The 19,626-nt window shown below is 49.9% G+C and overlaps 1 protein-coding gene across 1 annotated transcript in view; it reads right to left on the bottom strand.

The window, feature by feature from the left end:
- Positions 1–18,884, bottom strand: part of ADAM12 (ADAM metallopeptidase domain 12) — a 267,367-nt gene extending 248,483 nt beyond the window's left edge. The window contains exon 1 of the mRNA XM_040991939.1: positions 18,468–18,884. Within this exon, the coding sequence (XP_040847873.1) occupies positions 18,468–18,612 (145 nt within the window). The 5' untranslated portion in view covers positions 18,613–18,884. The remainder of the gene's footprint in view (positions 1–18,467) is intronic.
- Between the last annotated feature and the right edge of the window lie 742 nt (positions 18,885–19,626).

Genomic DNA, 19,626 nt, shown 5'->3' with positions numbered 1-19,626 from the left:
GTATGTGGATTTAACACAGGCAGATCTGTGTATATGCTGCACACACTCTCTCACGTGCCTGTTCACCAATGTGGACTAAAGCTAGAGTGTAGTGAAACGAGTCTCCACAAGCATAAAACTCAAAGCATACATTTTTTAAGAAGTTGAAATTAGAAGCTAATAATAAAATACAATCTTAAAAATTCTCATATATGTTGAAGAACTGTATTACTAAACAAACAAGGAATTTCAAAGGAAATTACCAGAGACTTTCTTTTTAGCTGAAAGGCAGATAGAGAGAGATCCAGCTTCCATTTGCTGGGTCACTTCCCAAATGTTGGGAACAGCTAGAGGTGGCCCAGGCTGAAGCCAGAGCCCAGAACGCGATGCAAGCCCACATGTGGGTGGGTGGCAGCGTCCCAACATTCCAGCCCTTCCTGTCGCCTTCCTGGAAGCTGCAAGGAGGAGCTGGCTGGGACGTACGTCCTGGCACTCTGATGGGATGTGGGTATCATAAATACATTAAACACCCACCCCCAAAGAGCAATGTTTTAATGTTCTGAACGAATGCTAATAAAAAGGCACCCTATAAAATTTTGGGATACTCAGCTATGGGAGTATTTTATGGGACATGAATAGTTCCAAGAAAATGAAACCATTTTTTGTTCATAGTCTAAGGATCCAAAGAAGAGCAAAACAGAAGAAATAATGAAGAACAGAAATCAACGGAATAAAAAGAGAACATCTCTGAAACAATGCTGCCTACTGGTAAACACTGACAAGACCATCAAGTTCACAGCAAGATCAAAGATAAAGTGAAAGAAAAACACAATTTATCAACTTTAGGAATTAAAGAGGAGGACATCGTACAGAGTATGGCATCGCATGGTAAGAAAATACAAATCTACTTCCAGACTAAAGATGGACTCCCAATAAAACTGTTTAAAAATTTTTTGACAACAGAATGCTGGAATCTGCCATTGTCCATGCCCGCAATATCAGGATACACTTCAGTAGCAGAAAGATGGATTTATGGCTGTTTATGAAGAAAAGAACTATACTATTGTAATAATATAAGGAAAATCAGAGCGGGGAGGAAGGGGATTTGTGGAGGGAGTAAGGGAAATCCCAGAGCCTATGGAACTGTATCACTAAATAACAACAACAAAAAAGAAAGAAATTACAAAAAAACACTATGTCAATGACTGTACCTCACATGACATGAACATATTTTTAAAGACATGAATTAGCATGATTGACATGAGAAATATCTGTATATCTATTAACTTAATCATCACTTCCATAACACACACACACACACACACACACATATCCTTCTTAAGGCTACAAGCATGAATTTTATCAGACATTTAATCAGGCAATCAAGGGGAAAAAAACAACAATCTCACACTACAGGAGAGAAAATCTTGACTCTTATTCAGCCAATACAATCCTGATACCAAAACCAGGCAAGAAGGAATCAGAAAGGTGGGTTAGGTGTTTCGTGCACTGGTTCAGTGCCATTCCGGACACCTGCATCTCTCATTGGAGCACCTGGGTCCCAGTTCCAGCTCTTCTGAATCCCGCTTCTAGTTCATGTGCACCCTGGAAGGTAGCAAATGGGACTCAAGCCCTGGGTTGCAACCACTCAGGAGAGACACCAGGACTGCGTTCTGGGCACCCTGGACAGCCCGGCCCAGCCCCAGCTGCCCTGGACACGTGAGTATTGAACTAGTGGTTGGAAGCGATCTCTCTTATGTCCATTTCCATCCCTGTCTCTGCCTTTTTGAAATAAACAGAGATTAAGAAATGTATTGTAGACCAGTATCTCTTTTAAGCATGAACATGAGTTTCTCAATAATAGGTAATCAAACCCAGCTTTCTCTTTATGCGCATGTACACATGCGTTCAACAGAGTAACTAGAAAATGAAGACCATTCAAATCTGTGGAGGCAAAATAGGTTCTGAAGTTCATATTCGCAGGCCTGTAATTAGGGCTCCCAGCTGCTATTTATAATAAAGCTCTTCAGAAACATGAATTTCATTATTGCTTTGATAAGTTACTTCAATATTCCATGACCCCAGCCTGATTTTTTGATATTTCTGCATAGGATTGACAGCAAACACCAAGAGAAAAATATATTATAAAAACAAATAGGGCATAGCCTTAAGAAACGCATTTTTAAAATTACTGTGTGTTTAACAACAACAATCTTTCATGTGAAGTTTCAAACTTGTGTATATAAATGTTTTTCCTCAAACCACGGAAATCTTTCAAATGGATATAAATAAAAGGCCACTATAAGCACAAATTGTGATTTGCAAATTGGCTTCATGCGATTTTTTGGTTGGTTTGTTTTGGTAGTTGGAGTAGTTGACCTGCTTTAGAAATGGTCATTATGTGCCCAACGGCAGTTGGAAATTAGAAGGACTAGAATAGACACTGGGTTACTAACTACTCCGTATAGAAATGCCAGACCCCAAGAAGGACCCAGAGCAAACAACACCCATCCTGCTACGGGCTCGCCTCTCAGAAAGCTCCAAGGAGCAAGCCCAGATTAGAACCTGCTGATGTCTGTTAGGTATCAACCCCATCCTCCACTGGGAACGAGAATCTGCATTCCTTACCGAATGGCATCCCGCTTCCCAGACAAACTGCAGTATGTGGAGAGATCGCTTCTGGCTCTGCCTGCCTGGCCTGTGAGGGAGGTCACAGGTGCACGGCACACCGTGTCCCTGGGGAACCTCCTTACCATGGTCTTGGCTAACTGAGACCTCGACTTGGCCTGTTCACTGGTCATGCAAGTGAGAACAGTGGGTCTTTCGTCTCTGTCCTTGGATGAGCTGTGCTGAGATTTCCTAGATAAGCAACTCTGAGAAGTCGGGTGCTGCCCGCATCACTTGCCAGCTTATCTGGTATACATGACCCACAGCCTACCTGCCAACCATGAGTGTCGTAAGTGACCTATATGATTGGAGGGTCTAGAGAGATAGACATGCCTTCTATGCCACTGAGTGGAAGGACTGTTGGGAGATGCCCCCCGTCTTCCCCTTTCTTCATCCATATAAGCTTGTGCATGCATTACAATAGATGTACATGCTCCATCAGACTGTCATCGGTGGTTCTTCCTGCGGCTGAATACCATCACCTCACCCCCCTGGTGGTCACGGGGACCTGCTGGTCAGGAAACCCCCTCAGAGCAATATCTCAAGAAGTTTCTGGACTACAGAATTAAAGGATTAAAAAAGTTTTAAGTCCTTGCATAATTTTCTGCAATACAAAATTTTCAAGCACTTCCCAAACACCCACTGGATGTGTTTCAAATATTCTTTGTGCCAAAATGAACTTATCTTCCAGTCCATCTTCCATGAACTTTATGAAGTGCCTTTGCACAATCATTACCTATCCCTCACCAAATGTTAGGACATCTGGGATATTTAAAAAGGTTTTTCCTGACAGGACCTAAAGAAAGACAAAACCCCAAATCTGTATGAAGACAAAATACTTCAGTTGAATTGAGCTTTAGGGAATCTCTCTTTTTTAATTTTAGTGATTTTGGTGCTTCATTTTTGATAGATAATATTTTAATAATTTTTAATAATAATATTTATTTGTATTTGAAAGGCAGACTTACAAAAAGTAGGACACACACACACACAAATCTTTCATCCTCTGGTTCACCCCGCAAATGGCCCCCAATGGCCGATCCAAACCCAGGAGTCTCCGCTGGATCTCTCGTGCAGGTGCAGATCCCAAGGCCTTGGCACATCCTCTGTTGCTTTTCCAGGCCACACGCAGGGAGCTGGAGCTGGGCTGGAAGAATAGCCAGGACATGAACCAATGTCCACAGGATATCAACACTGCATGTGCAGGGTTAGGCTACTCTGCTGCACCAGCCCCAGGGAGTCTCATTTGTTGAAAAAAACAAGCAGTCCATGGCACCAGAATCCTGTGTCAATAACTGTGGAGCAGTTGGATGTGTTGGGCACCAAGGACTGTGCAGAAAGCAGATGGGATATGGGCTGTCTCCATGGAGCCTAAATCCCAACCAACAGAACCGGAGAGTAAGGGCAGGTAAGGGCATCCAAACAGGGCTGCTTCTTCGCTGGGGCTGTTGGGTGGAAAGAACCAAGGGAAGCCTAAACAAGGTAGGTATCAGGCCGAGCGCTGGGGCAAGGAACGGGAAAGACTCACCAGGCAGGGGGCCGGAAGCCACTGCTTAAAGACAGCAGAGCACACAGGAAATCGCTGGACAACGCAATGGCAGGAGCAGTGGGCTGGGCTTTGGCCATGCAGGAGAGCTGCTTTGGATGCCAGCACATCACATCTGATACTGCTTGGCCTTAGTTACTTGGCCTTGCTCCACTCCCTGATAATGCTCCTGGGGGATGGTACTGGCGACCACTCAAGTACTTGAGTTCCTGCCATCCCCCTGGAAGACCCGGATGGATGGAATGCTTGTTTCCTGGTTTCAGCATGGCCCATTCCCTTGGCCATTTGGGGAATGAACCAGCTGATGGCAGACTGATATTCTTTCTTGTTCTGTGTGTGCATGTGTGTTTCACTGTGCCTTTAAATAAATAAATCTAAAAAAAAAATACACTGACCACCAAGACATTCTATTCCTTCAGATGTCTATGCTTGAAGGTCAGGTACCTCTGCAAACAGACCTTTGCACACGGCTTCTCTGTGCTCACCAATGCTGTCCTCAGCTGCTGTAAGCCACAGCTATCAGGTAAAATCTTCCATTTTACTTGTAAGAGAAAATACAATAAGGCAGAAGTTAATCAACAAACTGTTTCCCTTGTAGAGGTGACAGATTTTAGCTGGTTAAATCCAGAGTCCTTTTAATGTAGAAATAAAGGATGTAAAAACTTTACAATGCAAGCTGGGCTCTGGTCCTCCCATCGCTGGCAATCCTCATGGTCAGAGACCACAGGACAACCTCCAGGATCAGCACAGGAAAGGGTCAGCTCTTGTGCTCCTGATTCTCTCTTTGAACCCGTTCTCCAGGTCCGCACCTTCTGAGATGCCTGTGAGGTCTTCGGCACCGGGCAGGGGCCAGAGCTCATGGTTCCTCTAAGAGCAGGCCCATGTTCATCTCGTGGGCTCTGAAATCAACTGCCGAGTTCAGTGCTTATTCCCTGGTAAAACACAGGGACTAAGGCAGATCCCAAGTTTGCCATGCCTTCGTTTGATCCTCTGTGAAATGGGGCCATGCTGGTGTCACAGTGCTTGGCCCAGAGGGCTTAGCGCAGTGCCTGCTGAAAATCAAGCTCACTGCCGTTGTCCTCGGCACTGCTGCTGCTTGCATCTAAGTCCCATTTCTATGTCACTGGTCATCGGTCATCTGTGTCCATGCATCTCTTCCAACAGTTAACCAGCTCAACACCCAATCGAAAATATTTTTGTATTCAACAGGTAATGTCTTTTTTCTCTTGTCACTATTGCTCAAACAATACAACCTTACAACTATTTACATGGTGTTTGTGTGGTGTTAAGTTTGTGTATGTCATTTGGGAGGGAAAAGGCACTTGAAAATTCTCCTGTTTGGAAGGAGGTTCTAGAACCAACGCTTTGTGTGTACCAAGGGATGACCGTGTTTTGTTTCTGAATAGCAACTAACATGTGAAACCCAGCTGACCACCTGCCAGCTGCATGACCTCCAGCAGGTGGCACTTCCTTGTGGAAGGCTTTTCCAGCAGTGCCGGCCCATGGAGGAGTCAGAGAAGCAAAAGTCCCTCTGGTGTTTCTGCCCCACAATGTAGCAGCAATGACCTGCGTCCCCTCCACAGGGAGCAGTGTGGTTGGAGCCTGCGACCCTTGTCTGACAATACACTGAACTAAGAATAAGCGGGTGCTTCTAAAAATATGTTTGCTATTTTGCAACTCAGGGGAAAGATGGCTGGCATCAACCATATGAAAGCTAGCTAGCCATATGAAAGCAGTGGAATTAGAGTGGGGAGAGTCTACCCTTTTACTTAGATCTCCCTGCAGACTGGGAGAACAATAAGAGCATTTGGCCTTTGAGTGGAACATTTCTGCCAGATTCCAGAATGTTCTAAGCTCCAATCCTTGGGGGTAAAGTGGCAGACAGCTTGTAAAAATGACTAGGCTATTGCAATCACATGCTCCATCTGGTAATTAGCACAAACACTGAGTGCTGGGGCTGGCACTGGGGCACAGTGCATAAAGCTGCCCCCTGCAATGCCAGCATTCTGTATGGGCACTGGGTCAAGTCCAGGGGCTTCACTTCTGATTAATCTCCCTAATGGCTTGGGAAAGCAACAGAAGCCAGACCATAGGCTTGGGCCACTGCCACCCCCATGGGAGACACAGATGAAGCTTCTGGCTTTGACTCGGCTCAACCCTGGCTGCCGTGGCCATCTGGGGAGTGAACCAACAGTTGGCGGATCTCTCTCTCAAGTAAATAAATCGTTTTTTAAAAAGCTAACTGCTTCCACGTGTGCTTCATCTACAAACATGTGGGAGTCTCACTATTGCCACCCACGGCCTGGGAAGCAGTTCAGCTTTGCTTTGCAGTTCCACTCTGACTCTTCCTCCCTTTCTCTAGAAGCCAATGGAGGCTGGGGTCTGGGAAATCCCCTGGGGCTCCACCGTGACCAGTTCTCTGCCTGCTACCCTGGGTTCCGCACACAGCACGCCCCAGCCAGGGAGGAGGGGGACGCAGGAACAGCTTTGTCCGCTGTCTAAATGATGCCGGACAGCTGCTGACCTCCAAGAGTCGGGCTTCATAAAGAGCTGCCCCGCAGCACAGGACAATCAGGATGGCACTGTGAGATTCAAGGAGAGGAGCGACCACCCTTCCTCCACCTCTGCCACTGTGGACACCCGCCTAGCAGGAGAAGTGGTGGCTTACGGATCCTGCGAACTTGGGCCTTCCACAGAACCACGGGGGTCCCACCCCGACCGCTGAGTGACTCAAAGACAAGGCCTCCAATTTCCAAATGCTTTCCCCAATATCTCCCTCCCTCGAGGCTGGGCAGCACCCAGAAGGGAATCGCATCCTCAATTTCCATAGGTAAAGAAAGAAATGGAGTGAGGAAAGATCCAGCAGTCCCCCACGCAGCTGTTAGGAGGCCTCGTTCAAACTCAGAGCCACCTCCAGGCCATGTCCAGAATCCCAGCCACGGTACACGCCACCTGCCAGCTTATCACAGCTGCAGGACACAGAGCAGTCAGGACCATTTGGTCCACACAGAAGGGGCACCGGTGCACAGGTGTCTGGGAGGAGGACAATGTTGCCCCCAGGGACCCCGTGTGCTGGAACACAGCTGTCTTACTTCCGCTGCCCTCTTTGGAAGCAGCTTCCTCACTGAGCCTCCAGAGCCCGACTCAGTCCTCAGCTGTGCTGGGCGGCAGGAGGATGGCAAACACTCTGACACCGAGAAGACTCTGGAATCTGAGAGAAGTTTAGAGACCTGTAGCTGAACTGTCACACTCCAAGGCCGAGTCTCCCACTAAGCAACCCAATTTTGCTGGCAAATCAGGCATCTGATAGTTTTCTTGATAAATCAGTGAAGAAATCAGTCTTATGGAACCACAGTTGTACATTCCAGAAACTACGAAGACAGACGTAGGTCTCTGTCGTCCATTTACACCCTACACAGTCCTCCTTAGTCACGTGTTGAAGTGCGGGCACTTTCAGCAAACATCCCGGAAGGCTCAGCACAGTGGAATGCTGTTGACACCTCAGCTGGCTGAGGAGCAGCTTCTGGGAGTGTCTGTCGCCCCGTTTCCCAGCTGGTCTCATTTTGCTTCAGCCAGAGGGAGCCAGGAACAGCTGGTGGTGTCACCCCCAAAGCCTAGCTTGGCCGTCATTAGCACCCGCCTCTCCTCACCCCCCTCACCCATCTCTGCCTCGCCATTCCCCCACCCCAGCTGCCCCAGGAGAGCCAGCAGGAAAGCAGCTGAGGGCTCTGCTGGGGCAGGGGGTGCAGGGGCTTGGTGGGATGAGCTGAGAGCTAAGACTCCAGCTGCCAGATGGGTTTAACTCCTGCTCTTGCGTGCGAGGTGAGGGGCTGTGTGTGCATTTCCTCCCCTCACTGAATTGCCAGCCCTTGGCTAATTCTGGGATTATAGGAGCTATCAAATAGACACATGGACTAAGAGAACCAAGGAATCAATATCAGGCTTCTGGGTCTGAAGACACAGGGCAGAACCCATGCAGACGGAGAGCTTTCCTTGGCATACACCCAGTCCCGGGGAACTGTGCCATTACTGCACCTACACAGAGGAACTCAAAAGAAAGGACAGGAAGTTTCCAGAGGCCTAGCAGAATCCCTGCCCACAGCATCCAAACACAGCCAGTGAGGTAGAGACCCAGGCGTCCCCAGACAGCAGCCTGGAGCTGGATGACCAGCGGGAAGGAAGAGGACTACAAGAACCTGAGCCTTGATCCAAGCCAGGACAGCCGTTCCCGGGGAGCCAGGCGAGAACAGCTTTTCCACATGCCCAGAGAAGCTGCAAAGGGGCTCACACCCACCCTGGGATCCAGGAAGGGCTTCAAGTGTCCCAAGAGACACCACAGCTTCAAGAACGTGCCCCAAGAACGTGGATGCGGAAACCGCAACAATCATGCTGTGTGGAATTTCCAAGATTCTTACAAGAAACTGGGCCTCGCCAAGGGCGATTCCGGAGGCATCGACCCTAAGTAAGCCCACTCGGCTTCCCCAGGAAGCTCCTGGGTTCTCCAGCACAGACCAAAGTGCACAGGGCTTCCATGCAGGGGCCCTCGGTTGAGGTGGGAACATGTTCAAGAGAACTTCACAGTTCAAAACTGCACGGCACTGGTACAAGAACCCTGTGAGCTTCCCCTGAGAGTGACCTAGCCGGGGCAGCAGGCAGGCAGCCCAAGTCATTGCAGGCATGCCAGAGTTCAAAGAAATCACAGGGACGAACCCAGAAAAGACAGTGCTTTCCCAAAGTTCTAGCAAGTTTGAAAAAGTATGAGATAGATTCCATAAGCAAGGGGCAAAAAAGACATAAGAAAATTGTAAGGCGGTGGAAAGCTTCAATAGCCATTTAGGTGCAGCTAGAGAATGAGTGCAACAATGAGTATACAGTGGCATTCGAAGTCAGCACACAAAGCTCAGTAACGGTCACTGTTGTCAACTAGAACTGAGAGAGAAACCCCAGAGATGCGAGCGCTGGTGCTTGCTGAAGCTCAGTGGCCAACACACCATTGTTCACCCAGGCCTGTCTACTGCTGCGTACACTTCAAGTGTCTCCTACAGAGTTAAAATCTTAAAAAAGAAAGAAAGAAAATAGTGATGCTGCTATTCCAAATAAAAATGTGTGCAGGCCTTTGGTAGCTAGAAACATAGCTTACAAGACGGTGCAAGAACTTTGGTATGAAAACTAAAAGTTACTGAAGAATGCCAAAGAGAATAAAGAGGAAAAGCGTCATATTCTTCAGGAGAAGCCTTGGTGTCACGAGGATGTCTGTTCTCTCCACAAACTTAGCTACAAACACTCCTGGGGAGCTGACAGAAATGAGCAGAAGCTCATACGAAACGCCAGTGACTCAAGAAACATCGAGCACCCGGCATCATCGGGCACGGGGCCTGTGACTCAATGGGTCCTCACCCGGACGCTGAGGGTGGATTCTAGAATTATCACCATCTCACAGTTGGGGAAAGCAGCATTTCTCCAGGCTTAGGATGGCCAGCTGGCCCAGTCTGCCCAGCACTTGGGGATTCAGGACTCGGCCTGGGGATGCCTGGGCACACCAGGATGGCCAATCCTCTTCCCAGGATCACGCTGGCAACAGAAAGCAGGTGGAAGAAATTGGGTCACACTTAGGCAGCTGATGCCAGTGTCTGCTCTAGGCGCTACCAGGTACTATCCCTGCCAACCTGAACACTTCAGTATAAAACCTGAACTATGACCAGGTATGAAACGCTGGAGATAATATGATGCTGGAATGGGAATAAACAGTCCAACAAAACGAAGGACAAGAACTACATCCATCCGTCTGGAAGGGCAAAGGTCACGCTAAGCATCACCAGGATAACCGGTGATGTCGAGGCGAAAGCGAAGAGATGCTAACTTCACATACCAAAGACTCAAAGAACAACTTCAGCTCCAGCAAAAGCAGCCAGCAAAAGATGACATTTTAGAATTATTATATACTCTCTTCCTGGGCCCAGAAACAGAGGAGGATTTAGACAAATGAGAGCTGATGAGAACAAGTAACTCATGGGAGAAAGACAAAGCACATGGATTCTTAGCAGCCCCAGCTCTCAGAAAATGGCAATGCAGGCAACGAGACAGCTCACAGCCAGCCTGGCAGCATTTCAAAGTAGCAAAATATCAAGCATTGACAAAAATGTGGTAACCAAAATCTCAAACAAGTAGATATGCAAATTGGTGCAATCAATTTGGAAAGTAATTTAGCAAAATATTTTAAAGTAGAAAATGGGTGTTCTCCGAAGCTCGGAGACTCACTTGTAACAGATTCCCTGGAGCGAACACCTGTGCGGAGTCGCGTGCGGGCCTGGCACACTGCAGCTCCAAAACAGCGGACAAAACAGACTCTCATCAACAGACTGAACAGCTTGCAGTGGGTTCAACCAGAAGTGAGCCAAGCTCCTCTATCAGCACCATGCCTGAAAACATCATGATTGGTCTGTCCGCCCGTCCGTCCTTCCTCCTTCCTCCTTCCTTCCTTCCTCCTTCCTTCCTCCTTCCTTTCTTCTTCCTTTTTTAAAAACAATTATTATTATTTTTAGAGAATACACATTTGCTCATGTGAAGAGCTGCAGAGTCAGGAGCTGGAATTCTATCTGGGTCTCCCCAGGAGTGGCAGGGCCCCAGGTACTTGATCTGTCAGCTGCTGCTTTCCCAGGTGCACCAACAGGGATCTGGATCAGATGTGGAGCAGCCAGGGCTTGAACCGGTGCCCAAACGGGATGCAGACACTCCCAGGGGGTAGCTTAACCCTCTGTGCCACCACTAAAGCCCCTGCACCTAATCTTGAATTACAGGGATTTGAATAGACACCTCTGGCTATGGCATAGGGAAGTGGAGGTAGATGAACCCGCCCCCTCGGAGTTCTGAAGCAGGAAGAGAGGTGTGTGTGTGGGGGGGGGGTCATGATGGATGTTTCTTAACCAATCAGCTCTGTGCTTCTTAATGTCCTCCAACATACATGATAAACTCTGGCGGGCAAGAATAGAGGTACGGTAATGTATTAGGAACTAAAATGTTAGCATTTTATGTAAAAAAGGAATGATGAGCCAAACTCCTCTTCAGCCATGCTAACTATACTGACAGTGGCTGGAATAGTGATTTTACAGAATCTTCCCTGTGGATCCCTCATTTCAGGAACGTATATATCCCAGAAAGCACAGAGCAGCTGCACTTGGCAGTAACACAGACTCCGCCTCCCAATGCAGGCTCCCAAAACAAAACACGCAAGCAAAACCAAGTTCTCAGATTCTATTCTGATCAACATGAGTGCAGCTCTCATGAGAAACACTTCAGTCCTTTCCTGGCTTTAATTATAAACACAGCAGAAGACAGGACAAGGGATCTTGTCGTTAAACTGCAGGCCAGCACTCACCACGCCCTGCTGGGACACAGCACATCTAAGACCAGACCATGCAAACCCATGGTGCAGGCCAGAGCTCTCAGCAGCAGGACGCAGACGGAAGTCCAAAGTTAGCCAACGTAGCTGCCCAGTCTTTCAAGCAGTTGCCAAGAAGTTGAGCACTTAATGCAGCCTTGGAATGACATAAAAGCTCAGAGGATAGAAAATATCAATATGACACTGAATTATTCGCCCTTTCTACCCCATCTGTCAACTGGAGGCAAGGTACATTGAGCATGAAATAAAGAACAAGGAGAAACAAGCCTGGGATGGATGCAGATTCGAAACGGAAGCTGTCAGCGCGGAATTCAGCGTGTATGTTCCAGTGGGAGAAATCAAGATTGTTTGAACTGCATTATCATTCTGTTGAAAACCGATTTACAAACTCGTGGCTGTGGACATCAAAGAGCAACCTTGATTCCAAGATGTTGGCCTCTACCGGGTGAAGACCTGGCCTCCAGCAGGAAACTGCCCGGCAACTGCCACTCAGCATGCACTCGGCACTGTGGCACGGCCTCTTCGGTAGCCAGGGGTCTTTCCCCAGGATCCCTCGGGGTCTTTTAAAAGGTCTTGGAAAGTGAATATTGTGTAATAAAACCTTTGCCTGGGCTTCACTCTTTTTTGCACCAAAATAAGCGTATCTCTTAATTCCGTTTTCCCACAAATGCTCCAAATCCCTCAGTGCATGTCAGTGTCTGAGCACAACTCCCGGTACCAAGGCGCTCAATAATTATATTATCATTATTACTGTAATTATTAAGTAATTATGTGCTGATGTGGAAACTTAAGGCTTAATAAAACACTCACCAAGACCTATGTAAAGAAACAGCTGCTCCAAATGAGTAGAAATTACCTTCTAAAACCTGTCCCCTTGAGCTCCACTGAACTCCTCCATCTCAGAGACTTGACAACTGCAGGAAATACACAAACTCAGGAGCTCTCTGCCTCAGCTCCTGGCCGGCACACTGCCAGCAACTTGCAGGGCTGGCCACCCCAAAGAAGCACCTGACAAAGTGCCCACACTTGCCTGTTTAAATCATGGATTCTGCAGGAAACAGCTTAAAAAGGCTTCTGGAACACACACTGATACAAAGAAAGGAAAGAAATTGGCGGCAGCAATGAGTTCATTACAGCATCACCCATACCAGGCAATGCTCTTGGCTTCTTTAAATGATGTAGCTAGCTGCCTGCAAGTTTTTTTTTTTTTCACAGTTGCCACAGCTGCAGCATTTATCTAATTAGGTATATGTTGACTTTGAATTTTTATGGATTTTGAAAAGAAAGTGTTTAAACATTCAAAAATGGATTTAATTTTTGTTTCCACTAGGAGGGAATGGTAGAGCCAAATGACAAGTGAGAAAGAATGTGGCTGGTTGCAGAGTGTGGGACAAAAGCATGGACTGACTGCAAATGCACACAGCAGGTGCACAGGTGCTTAGCAGGATTTCCACCTGACAGCCCACAAAAGCAGTAACTGCAGACAAGATGCAGGTGAGAGGAAGAGGTTGAAGAAGCAGCTGCTTGGTACCAGAGGAGAGCTGGAACCCACTGCTGGACAGGAGGGAAGGCCCAGAGCGGGGGAATCCCACCGAGGCATAGGGATGGAGCACCATGCACCTGTCCAGGGGCTGGCGAAAGGCTGGGGAAGGACACGCTGGAGCCCTGACCGGCTCTGAAAGGCACAGGACACCTGCACCCAAGCACTCAGGGGAATGGAGTCCAGCCAGTAAATTGAAGGATACAAGACTGTAAGTGTCTTGTCTTAACCCTCTGCCCTGCTTCCCTCCCAGGCCCTTGCCAAGTTCCATTTTTCCTTGGAGAAATTCACCAGATTGAGAGTGTCAGTGACTCGCAGGGACCTCCAAGAAGGCCAAAGAGCCGGGCAGCCCCCACCCACGCACACAGTGCTGGCACTGAGCTCTTCAATGCCCCTTCACCAAACGCCACCCAAGCCAAAGGCCCTTAGGGACAACAATGAGGGCAAAAAGAACCCCAGAGCCAACGATGAAAACACAGAACACGTGATCCTCATTGTACTCGATTGCTACAAACCCTGAAGCATTATGGGATACTACAGCACAATTAAAGGAGCAAAGGGCACTGCAGAATGAGTAAGCTCACAAATCGAACATGTGGAGGCAGGATTTTAAGTATTAGGTAGAAGGGTTGAAAAATCAAAGTTACAAAAATGCAAAAAGAGATGAAAAGAGACAAAGCGGAAGGATGTTGACGGCAGGCCGGGACATGCAGCGGACAGAGGCTTCAGGAAAGGAGTAGTGAGAAAACTGATGGAATCACACAAGACGGTGTGCTGGGAGTGTACAGCATACATTCCCAAACTGCGTCCCCAGCGCAGTTACCAAGGAGGACGTGACTAAAGCATATCCTCATGAACTGCAAGAATACTCACGACTATACAGGTAACACTTCTAGAGATCAGAAAAAAGGACTATGTTTAGAGAACTAAGCATTAAAGAAACACCTCAACCCAACGGCCGTTCATTGTGCACCTCAACAAAGCAGGCAAGGGCAGGCAGGCATGAAATGAACTTGAGTTTGTTGAAAATGTGCTGTGGCACAAGTCAAGCTGCCACTGGCAAGGCTGGCTTTCCAGATTGTTGTGCTCCTTTGCGTCATGGCTGCTCAGCTTCAGATCTAGCTTCTTGCAAAAGCACCTTGAAGTCAGCAGTGCATGGCCCCGGTGAGTGCACTTCTGCCACTCACAGGGGAAACCTGACGGCTTCCAGGCTCCTGACTCTGGCCTGGCCCAGACCAAACTGTTATAGCCAAACGATCTTCCTTCTCTCTCCCTCCTTCCTTGTTCTGAAATTAAATAAAACATCTTTTAGGAAGGGAAAGGAAGGAAGAGAAAGAAAGGTAGGAAGGAAAAAAGGATAGAAGGGAAAGGAGGAAGCAAAGAGGGAACAAACTTTGAGACTGCACTGTGGCATTGCAGCATAATCACTGTGATGCTGGCAGCCCATAAAACACCTGTTCAAACACCTGTTCCATCTCAGCTCCCTGGTATCTCTGCAACCCACAGGGGAGCCCAAGACAGAGTTCCTGGCTCCTGGCTGCAGCCTGGCACAGCCCTGGTACCAATGCAGTTTTGGAGAAAACAGCCAGCAGTTGGAAGAACTTTGTGTCGCCACCTTCTAAGTCTTTCACATACATAAATCAATCTTCTTAGAAGCATTATGTTGGTAAAAATTAATTTTGAAATCCAAGGAGTTTTTTTCATTTGCACTTCCAGGAACTTTTTGAAGACTTCTTGTGCTACTGTCTTTCTAATACATTTCGAACCGGCTGCCTTGCTCTCTGGCTCTTCCACCTTGCCCCTCATTGTTACGGAGATTCCAGATACGCTGCCAAGAGAGACACAGCCATAAGGGGACCAAGAGGCACTAATCATAAATACAAATGCCAACTTCTGAGTGTAAAAGATGTAAAGGAAGTGTGGTGCTTAGGTCCCCACCCATGCCACAAACCTGGCATGGAACAGGAAACGCGTGGAGGTAAAACAGAGGTTGTATGACAAGAAAAACCAAAACGTTTCATTTCCGGTCACCAAATATGCAGGGATTTCTCCCCATAACAGCAGTTGTTGGGTGAACACTGGCAGGCTGGCCCACAATGCAGCTCCACTGACACTGGCCATGTGGGGCCACCCATCCACACCAGGCCCACAGACTGCCCCTGTCTGCATGCTCCTCAGAAGGAAGGGGCTGTCCCCTACATGTCTGGTCAACTGCCTGTAAACTCGGTTTCCCTAAACCCTCCTCAGGTTCAACTAATGTGCCAGGACCGACTGGGTAACATCTAAAACAAAGAACAGGAAAACAATAAATAAAATAATAATAAAATAAATAATGCATAGAGATGCAGAGCCGTCTTGAAGAGATGAATGTATAAGGCAAAGGACGCGGGAAGGGGAGCAAGATTTTGTGGCCCCTGCAGTCCAAAACCCTCCAGCCAGTTCCACAAGTGTGCAATCTGGGAACTCCTAAGCCACATCCTGTTGGGTTTTATGGAGACCATGTCATTATACAGGAACGATGGATTACATCATAGGCCACCAGTGTCCTCTCAACCTTCAGCCCCTCCCACCTCCCTGGAGGTCAGGGTAGGGTGGTGCGGAGATGAAAGCCCCAATTGTCTGAAAATGCCTTAGTCTTTCTAGTGGCAAGATCCCTTTCTGAAAATATCAGGGGATCCCCAGCCCCTATACATCTCGTTAGCACAGAGTAAACACTTCCCACACTGCAGAGATTCTACGTGTTTTAGGAGTTTCATAGGAGGAACCAGGAGCAGGCAGCATGTACACTTTCATGCATGACACCACAGGTTGTTACAAAGAAAACAACATATGTACAAACAAAGCAACCATACACTCTAGGAAAACAAAGAGTGTAAAAGGCATGAAATGAAATGAAACACTGTAGCTAAACTGTGAAAAATATTTGCATACTCTGAAGTACAAATATTGATACTTATTGAGTTAGTGTTTCAGCAACTGATTTGAAAATCTGGATAAGCCAGCGTGACTTGGAGTAAGCAAGGCAGAGGAAGCTAAGAAAGGAGAGTAGGAAAAGAGGAATTACGTCACTCGGAGGTGCAGCTTTTCCTTCCTAGGGCGACAGAAAGTCTCCGGAGAGTTCCATCAGGAAACAGACTGGGAATCAGGGCTTCGCTGGGGATGCTAGGAGGATGCCTAGGCAGTGTCAAACCTGTTACACTCAAGAGGAGGTTTCTGCAAGAGACTTCAAAAACGAGGTGCTCTAGGTTGGAAGGACATGGGTGGATGAGGGTACACACTGAACATTAAAGGTTTAGGGCGGAGACTTGGGCAACATTTCCCAAGCATTAGTATATAGAGTCTGAAGAAGGCAGAAGATTTTATTATTGAGTTAAGACTAGAGGGTGGACTAGCGGTGAGGCACAGCAGGTGAGGCTGCTTGCAGTGCCATGCTAGCGGCCCAAACTGGAGTCCAGGTGGAGGCCCAGCTGCTCCACTTCAGACCCAGCTCCCTGCTAGTGTGCCTGGGAAGGCAGCCCAGGAGCAGCGGAGTGCTGTGCCTTTGCCACCCACGGAGGAGACCCAGTGTGCTGGTTTCCGTCCCGCCTGCCCCTGGCTGTGGTGGCTGTGTGGAGAGTAAACCATGGAATCAATCATGTGTCCTTATGCCTTTCTAATGAATTAAGTTTTCCAAAGACCGAGGAAGGAATGATTTGGGAGCGGAGGGTTTGGAACGCAGTATCCCATTCCGGACTCAGTAGGGTCGAGTTGCCTCAGATGGTATCTGAGGGGTAAGAAATTGTGCCAGGGCTCAGGGTGGTGAGCAAAGCTGAACTCAAACCCAGAATAATCTCCTCCACTCATAAGCAACAAAAATTCCTCCTTGTTTCTTGCCAGCAGGAACAATTGTTGCATTCTGTGTTTGGACTTTTAAGCAACCCCAGTGATGCGATTGGGGACATGATATCTGACACTGAGACGGTAAACACGCAACGAATCCCGAACAATTCCAAGTGGCTTTCTCATTGGGCAATGGCTATGCTATGCTAAGGAAAAATAATCTGTAGTCATAAGCGCCCCCACCCTTGAGCAATGATTGGCTATCCCTAGCATGATTCAGTTAGCATCTCCTCTAAGCAGACTTTGTGTGTGCACACAGCAAGCGTGAACCACGGAGCTCTCCCGGGCTACTCTGGGCCTCACCTCTTTCAGGTCCCTCAGCAAACATACACAAGGACTCGTCTGCCCTAGTCTTTGAAAACCTTCTCGATTGCCACTATATCCATTTGCAGATGCTTTTAAATAATCAGAAGTATTCCTTCTCGGCTGTCTCTGCTTCTTCCTGGCCTTATGCAATACTTTTTAAAATCATTCATTCCCAACTTGGCCTTTATTGCTGTGTGGATTTTAACAAGGGCTGGGGTGCAGCCACATCAAGCAGACACGGTGAGAGTGCAGGGTAACAGTGGCAAATGCAAAAATAACACGTACCATAAAGTAGTAACGGTTTGGGATGGAGGCTGCTGGTTGAAAAAGAAACGCCTGCTAAACAGAATCATAGAACCCCTCCCCCCCCCAGCCAAAGCCGGGTGTGCACTGGCGGGCCGGCAGCGCCCCTAGCGGCAGGTTGGACAGCGCTGGGATTTTGACAAAGGCACCTGCTGGATGAGTCCTGGTTACCCCAGCAGGACCCAGAGCGCCCAGTGCTAGAGAGATGCAATTTAGGGAAATCCCAGTCTGTAAAACACCGAGATCACCCGACCTCCAGGTGAACTCCAACATGAGTTCTCTCGTTCGACCCGCGGGCGATGGGACCTGTGATTTACGGCCGCGAAACTAAGGAACCAGAGGCGGAAGAATCTTGTTCAAAAGTTTGATGGCCACCTGATGACCAGGGGAAGGATCCGTCGGGGGAGAGGCCAGGGCCCTGGAGGAGAAAATGAACGAGGAGGAGAGCCCGGCGGAGCACAGTGGACACACCTGTGCAGGACGGAGCTAGTTTACCTGCGGGGCTCTGGCGCCTTCCTCCAGGTGTAGCAGGTGGAGGAAGCGCACGGGGAGCGGGGGAGGAAAGGAAAGTGGGCGAGACCCAGGGTCACTGCGGGTTGGGTCAGAGCGCACCTTTCCCGGCGACACGTGTACCTGTCAGGCTTTGGAGCCAGAGTCCAGGGAGCGTCACCGGAGAGCGAGGCGCCCGGCGCTTCAGGACCCCGCGCCCCGGGTCCCCTTGCCTCCGGGAATGGCCCCCAGGAGTGGACCGAGCAGTGCCGCCCACTGGGCGCACGAGCCCCTGGATCCCGTCTCTCGGGGCAGCCCGGGCGCCGCACAGGGGGAGCCGCCAGGGCTCGTGGACTTACCTCGGGCCGCGCGGGGCGCGAGCAGAGCCCCGGCCAGGAGGACGAGTAGGCAGGCGCGCGCGGGGGGCGCGGGCGGCGGGCGCGTGGCCATCGTCGCTGGCCTTGGGTGCAGCAGCTGCGGGCCGGCCGGCGAGCGCGGCACCATCCCACGGGGGCGCAGGGCTGCGGCCGGGCGTCGCACCCAGGACCCTGGCGCCGCGACGAGTCGCCTCGGAGCCCGCGCGCAACGCCCGCGCCGCGGAGCCGCCGGCCTAGCGGTCCATTTTCTTACAAGTTTGCCCCGCGTGTGAGTATGTGTGTGTGCGTGTGCGCGCGCGCGCGCTGGCACGAGCCGGCCTTGACCGTTGCAACAAATGAGCCAACTGTCCGAGTTGGCCCGGGGACCAGGAAGCCGGCCCGGGAGAGGAGGCCGGCCTGTGAAATGGACCCACGGCCAGCAATCCCAGTTCTCATTACCACGGAACAAATTATCCGCTCCCCCGCACCCCGCCCGCCGGCGGCGTCCCGCGGGTCCTAGAGCCCGCGCAGGGCCCCCGCCCGCCGGGGTCCCGCCCAGCGCCGCCGCTCGCCCACCCCCGGACCGCGCGCGCCGGCGGCACCGACGTGGCTCGGTGGCGGCGCGGGCGCCCGGAGCGCACACTTCCCCGCCCCGGGATGATGTGGCCGCGGGGCCCCGGGCGCCCGGCTGCCAAGAGCACACGCGGCGGCGCGGTCCAGCTTTCCAGGCTGAGCTGGAAATGATGACTCGGCGGCGGCTGGCCGGGAAGCGGCGGAGTGCAGGTCTGCGCGGTGGCCTCCCAGCACAGAGGCAGGAGCCGCCGCTCGGCAGGCGCTCGGCACCTCCAGGTGAAGGCTTGGGTTTCAGGTTGGGGAGAAGGGGCTCTCGCCTCCTCCTTGCCATGGCGTCGACCCCCGGCCCCCCAGCCACGTGTCCCCAACTTTTCTCCTCCAGGTGGATTTGCTGTAAAAGTGCAGGTTCCCAGCGCCCCCACACCTCACTGTCAGAACTGCCTGGCCTTCAGGCCCAGCGCTGACCCAAGCCCCCATGTTGCACGTCTGGCTAGCCCTGGCAGCAGCATCTGAAGCAGCACCTGGTGCCCATCGGTGGCAGCCACGTGGGCAGACCTGGCTGGGAGACCTGCAGGGGGAGGTGCTGGCG

The sequence above is a fragment of the Ochotona curzoniae genome, unplaced genomic scaffold, assembly GCF_017591425.1.
Source record: "Ochotona curzoniae isolate NIBS_2020 unplaced genomic scaffold, NIBS_Ocur_1.0 contig_66, whole genome shotgun sequence".
In the NCBI taxonomy this organism is placed as follows: Eukaryota; Metazoa; Chordata; class Mammalia; order Lagomorpha; family Ochotonidae; genus Ochotona; species Ochotona curzoniae.
The sequence above is the reverse complement of the archived record's forward strand: the minus strand, read 5'-3'. Positions and strand labels throughout refer to the sequence as shown.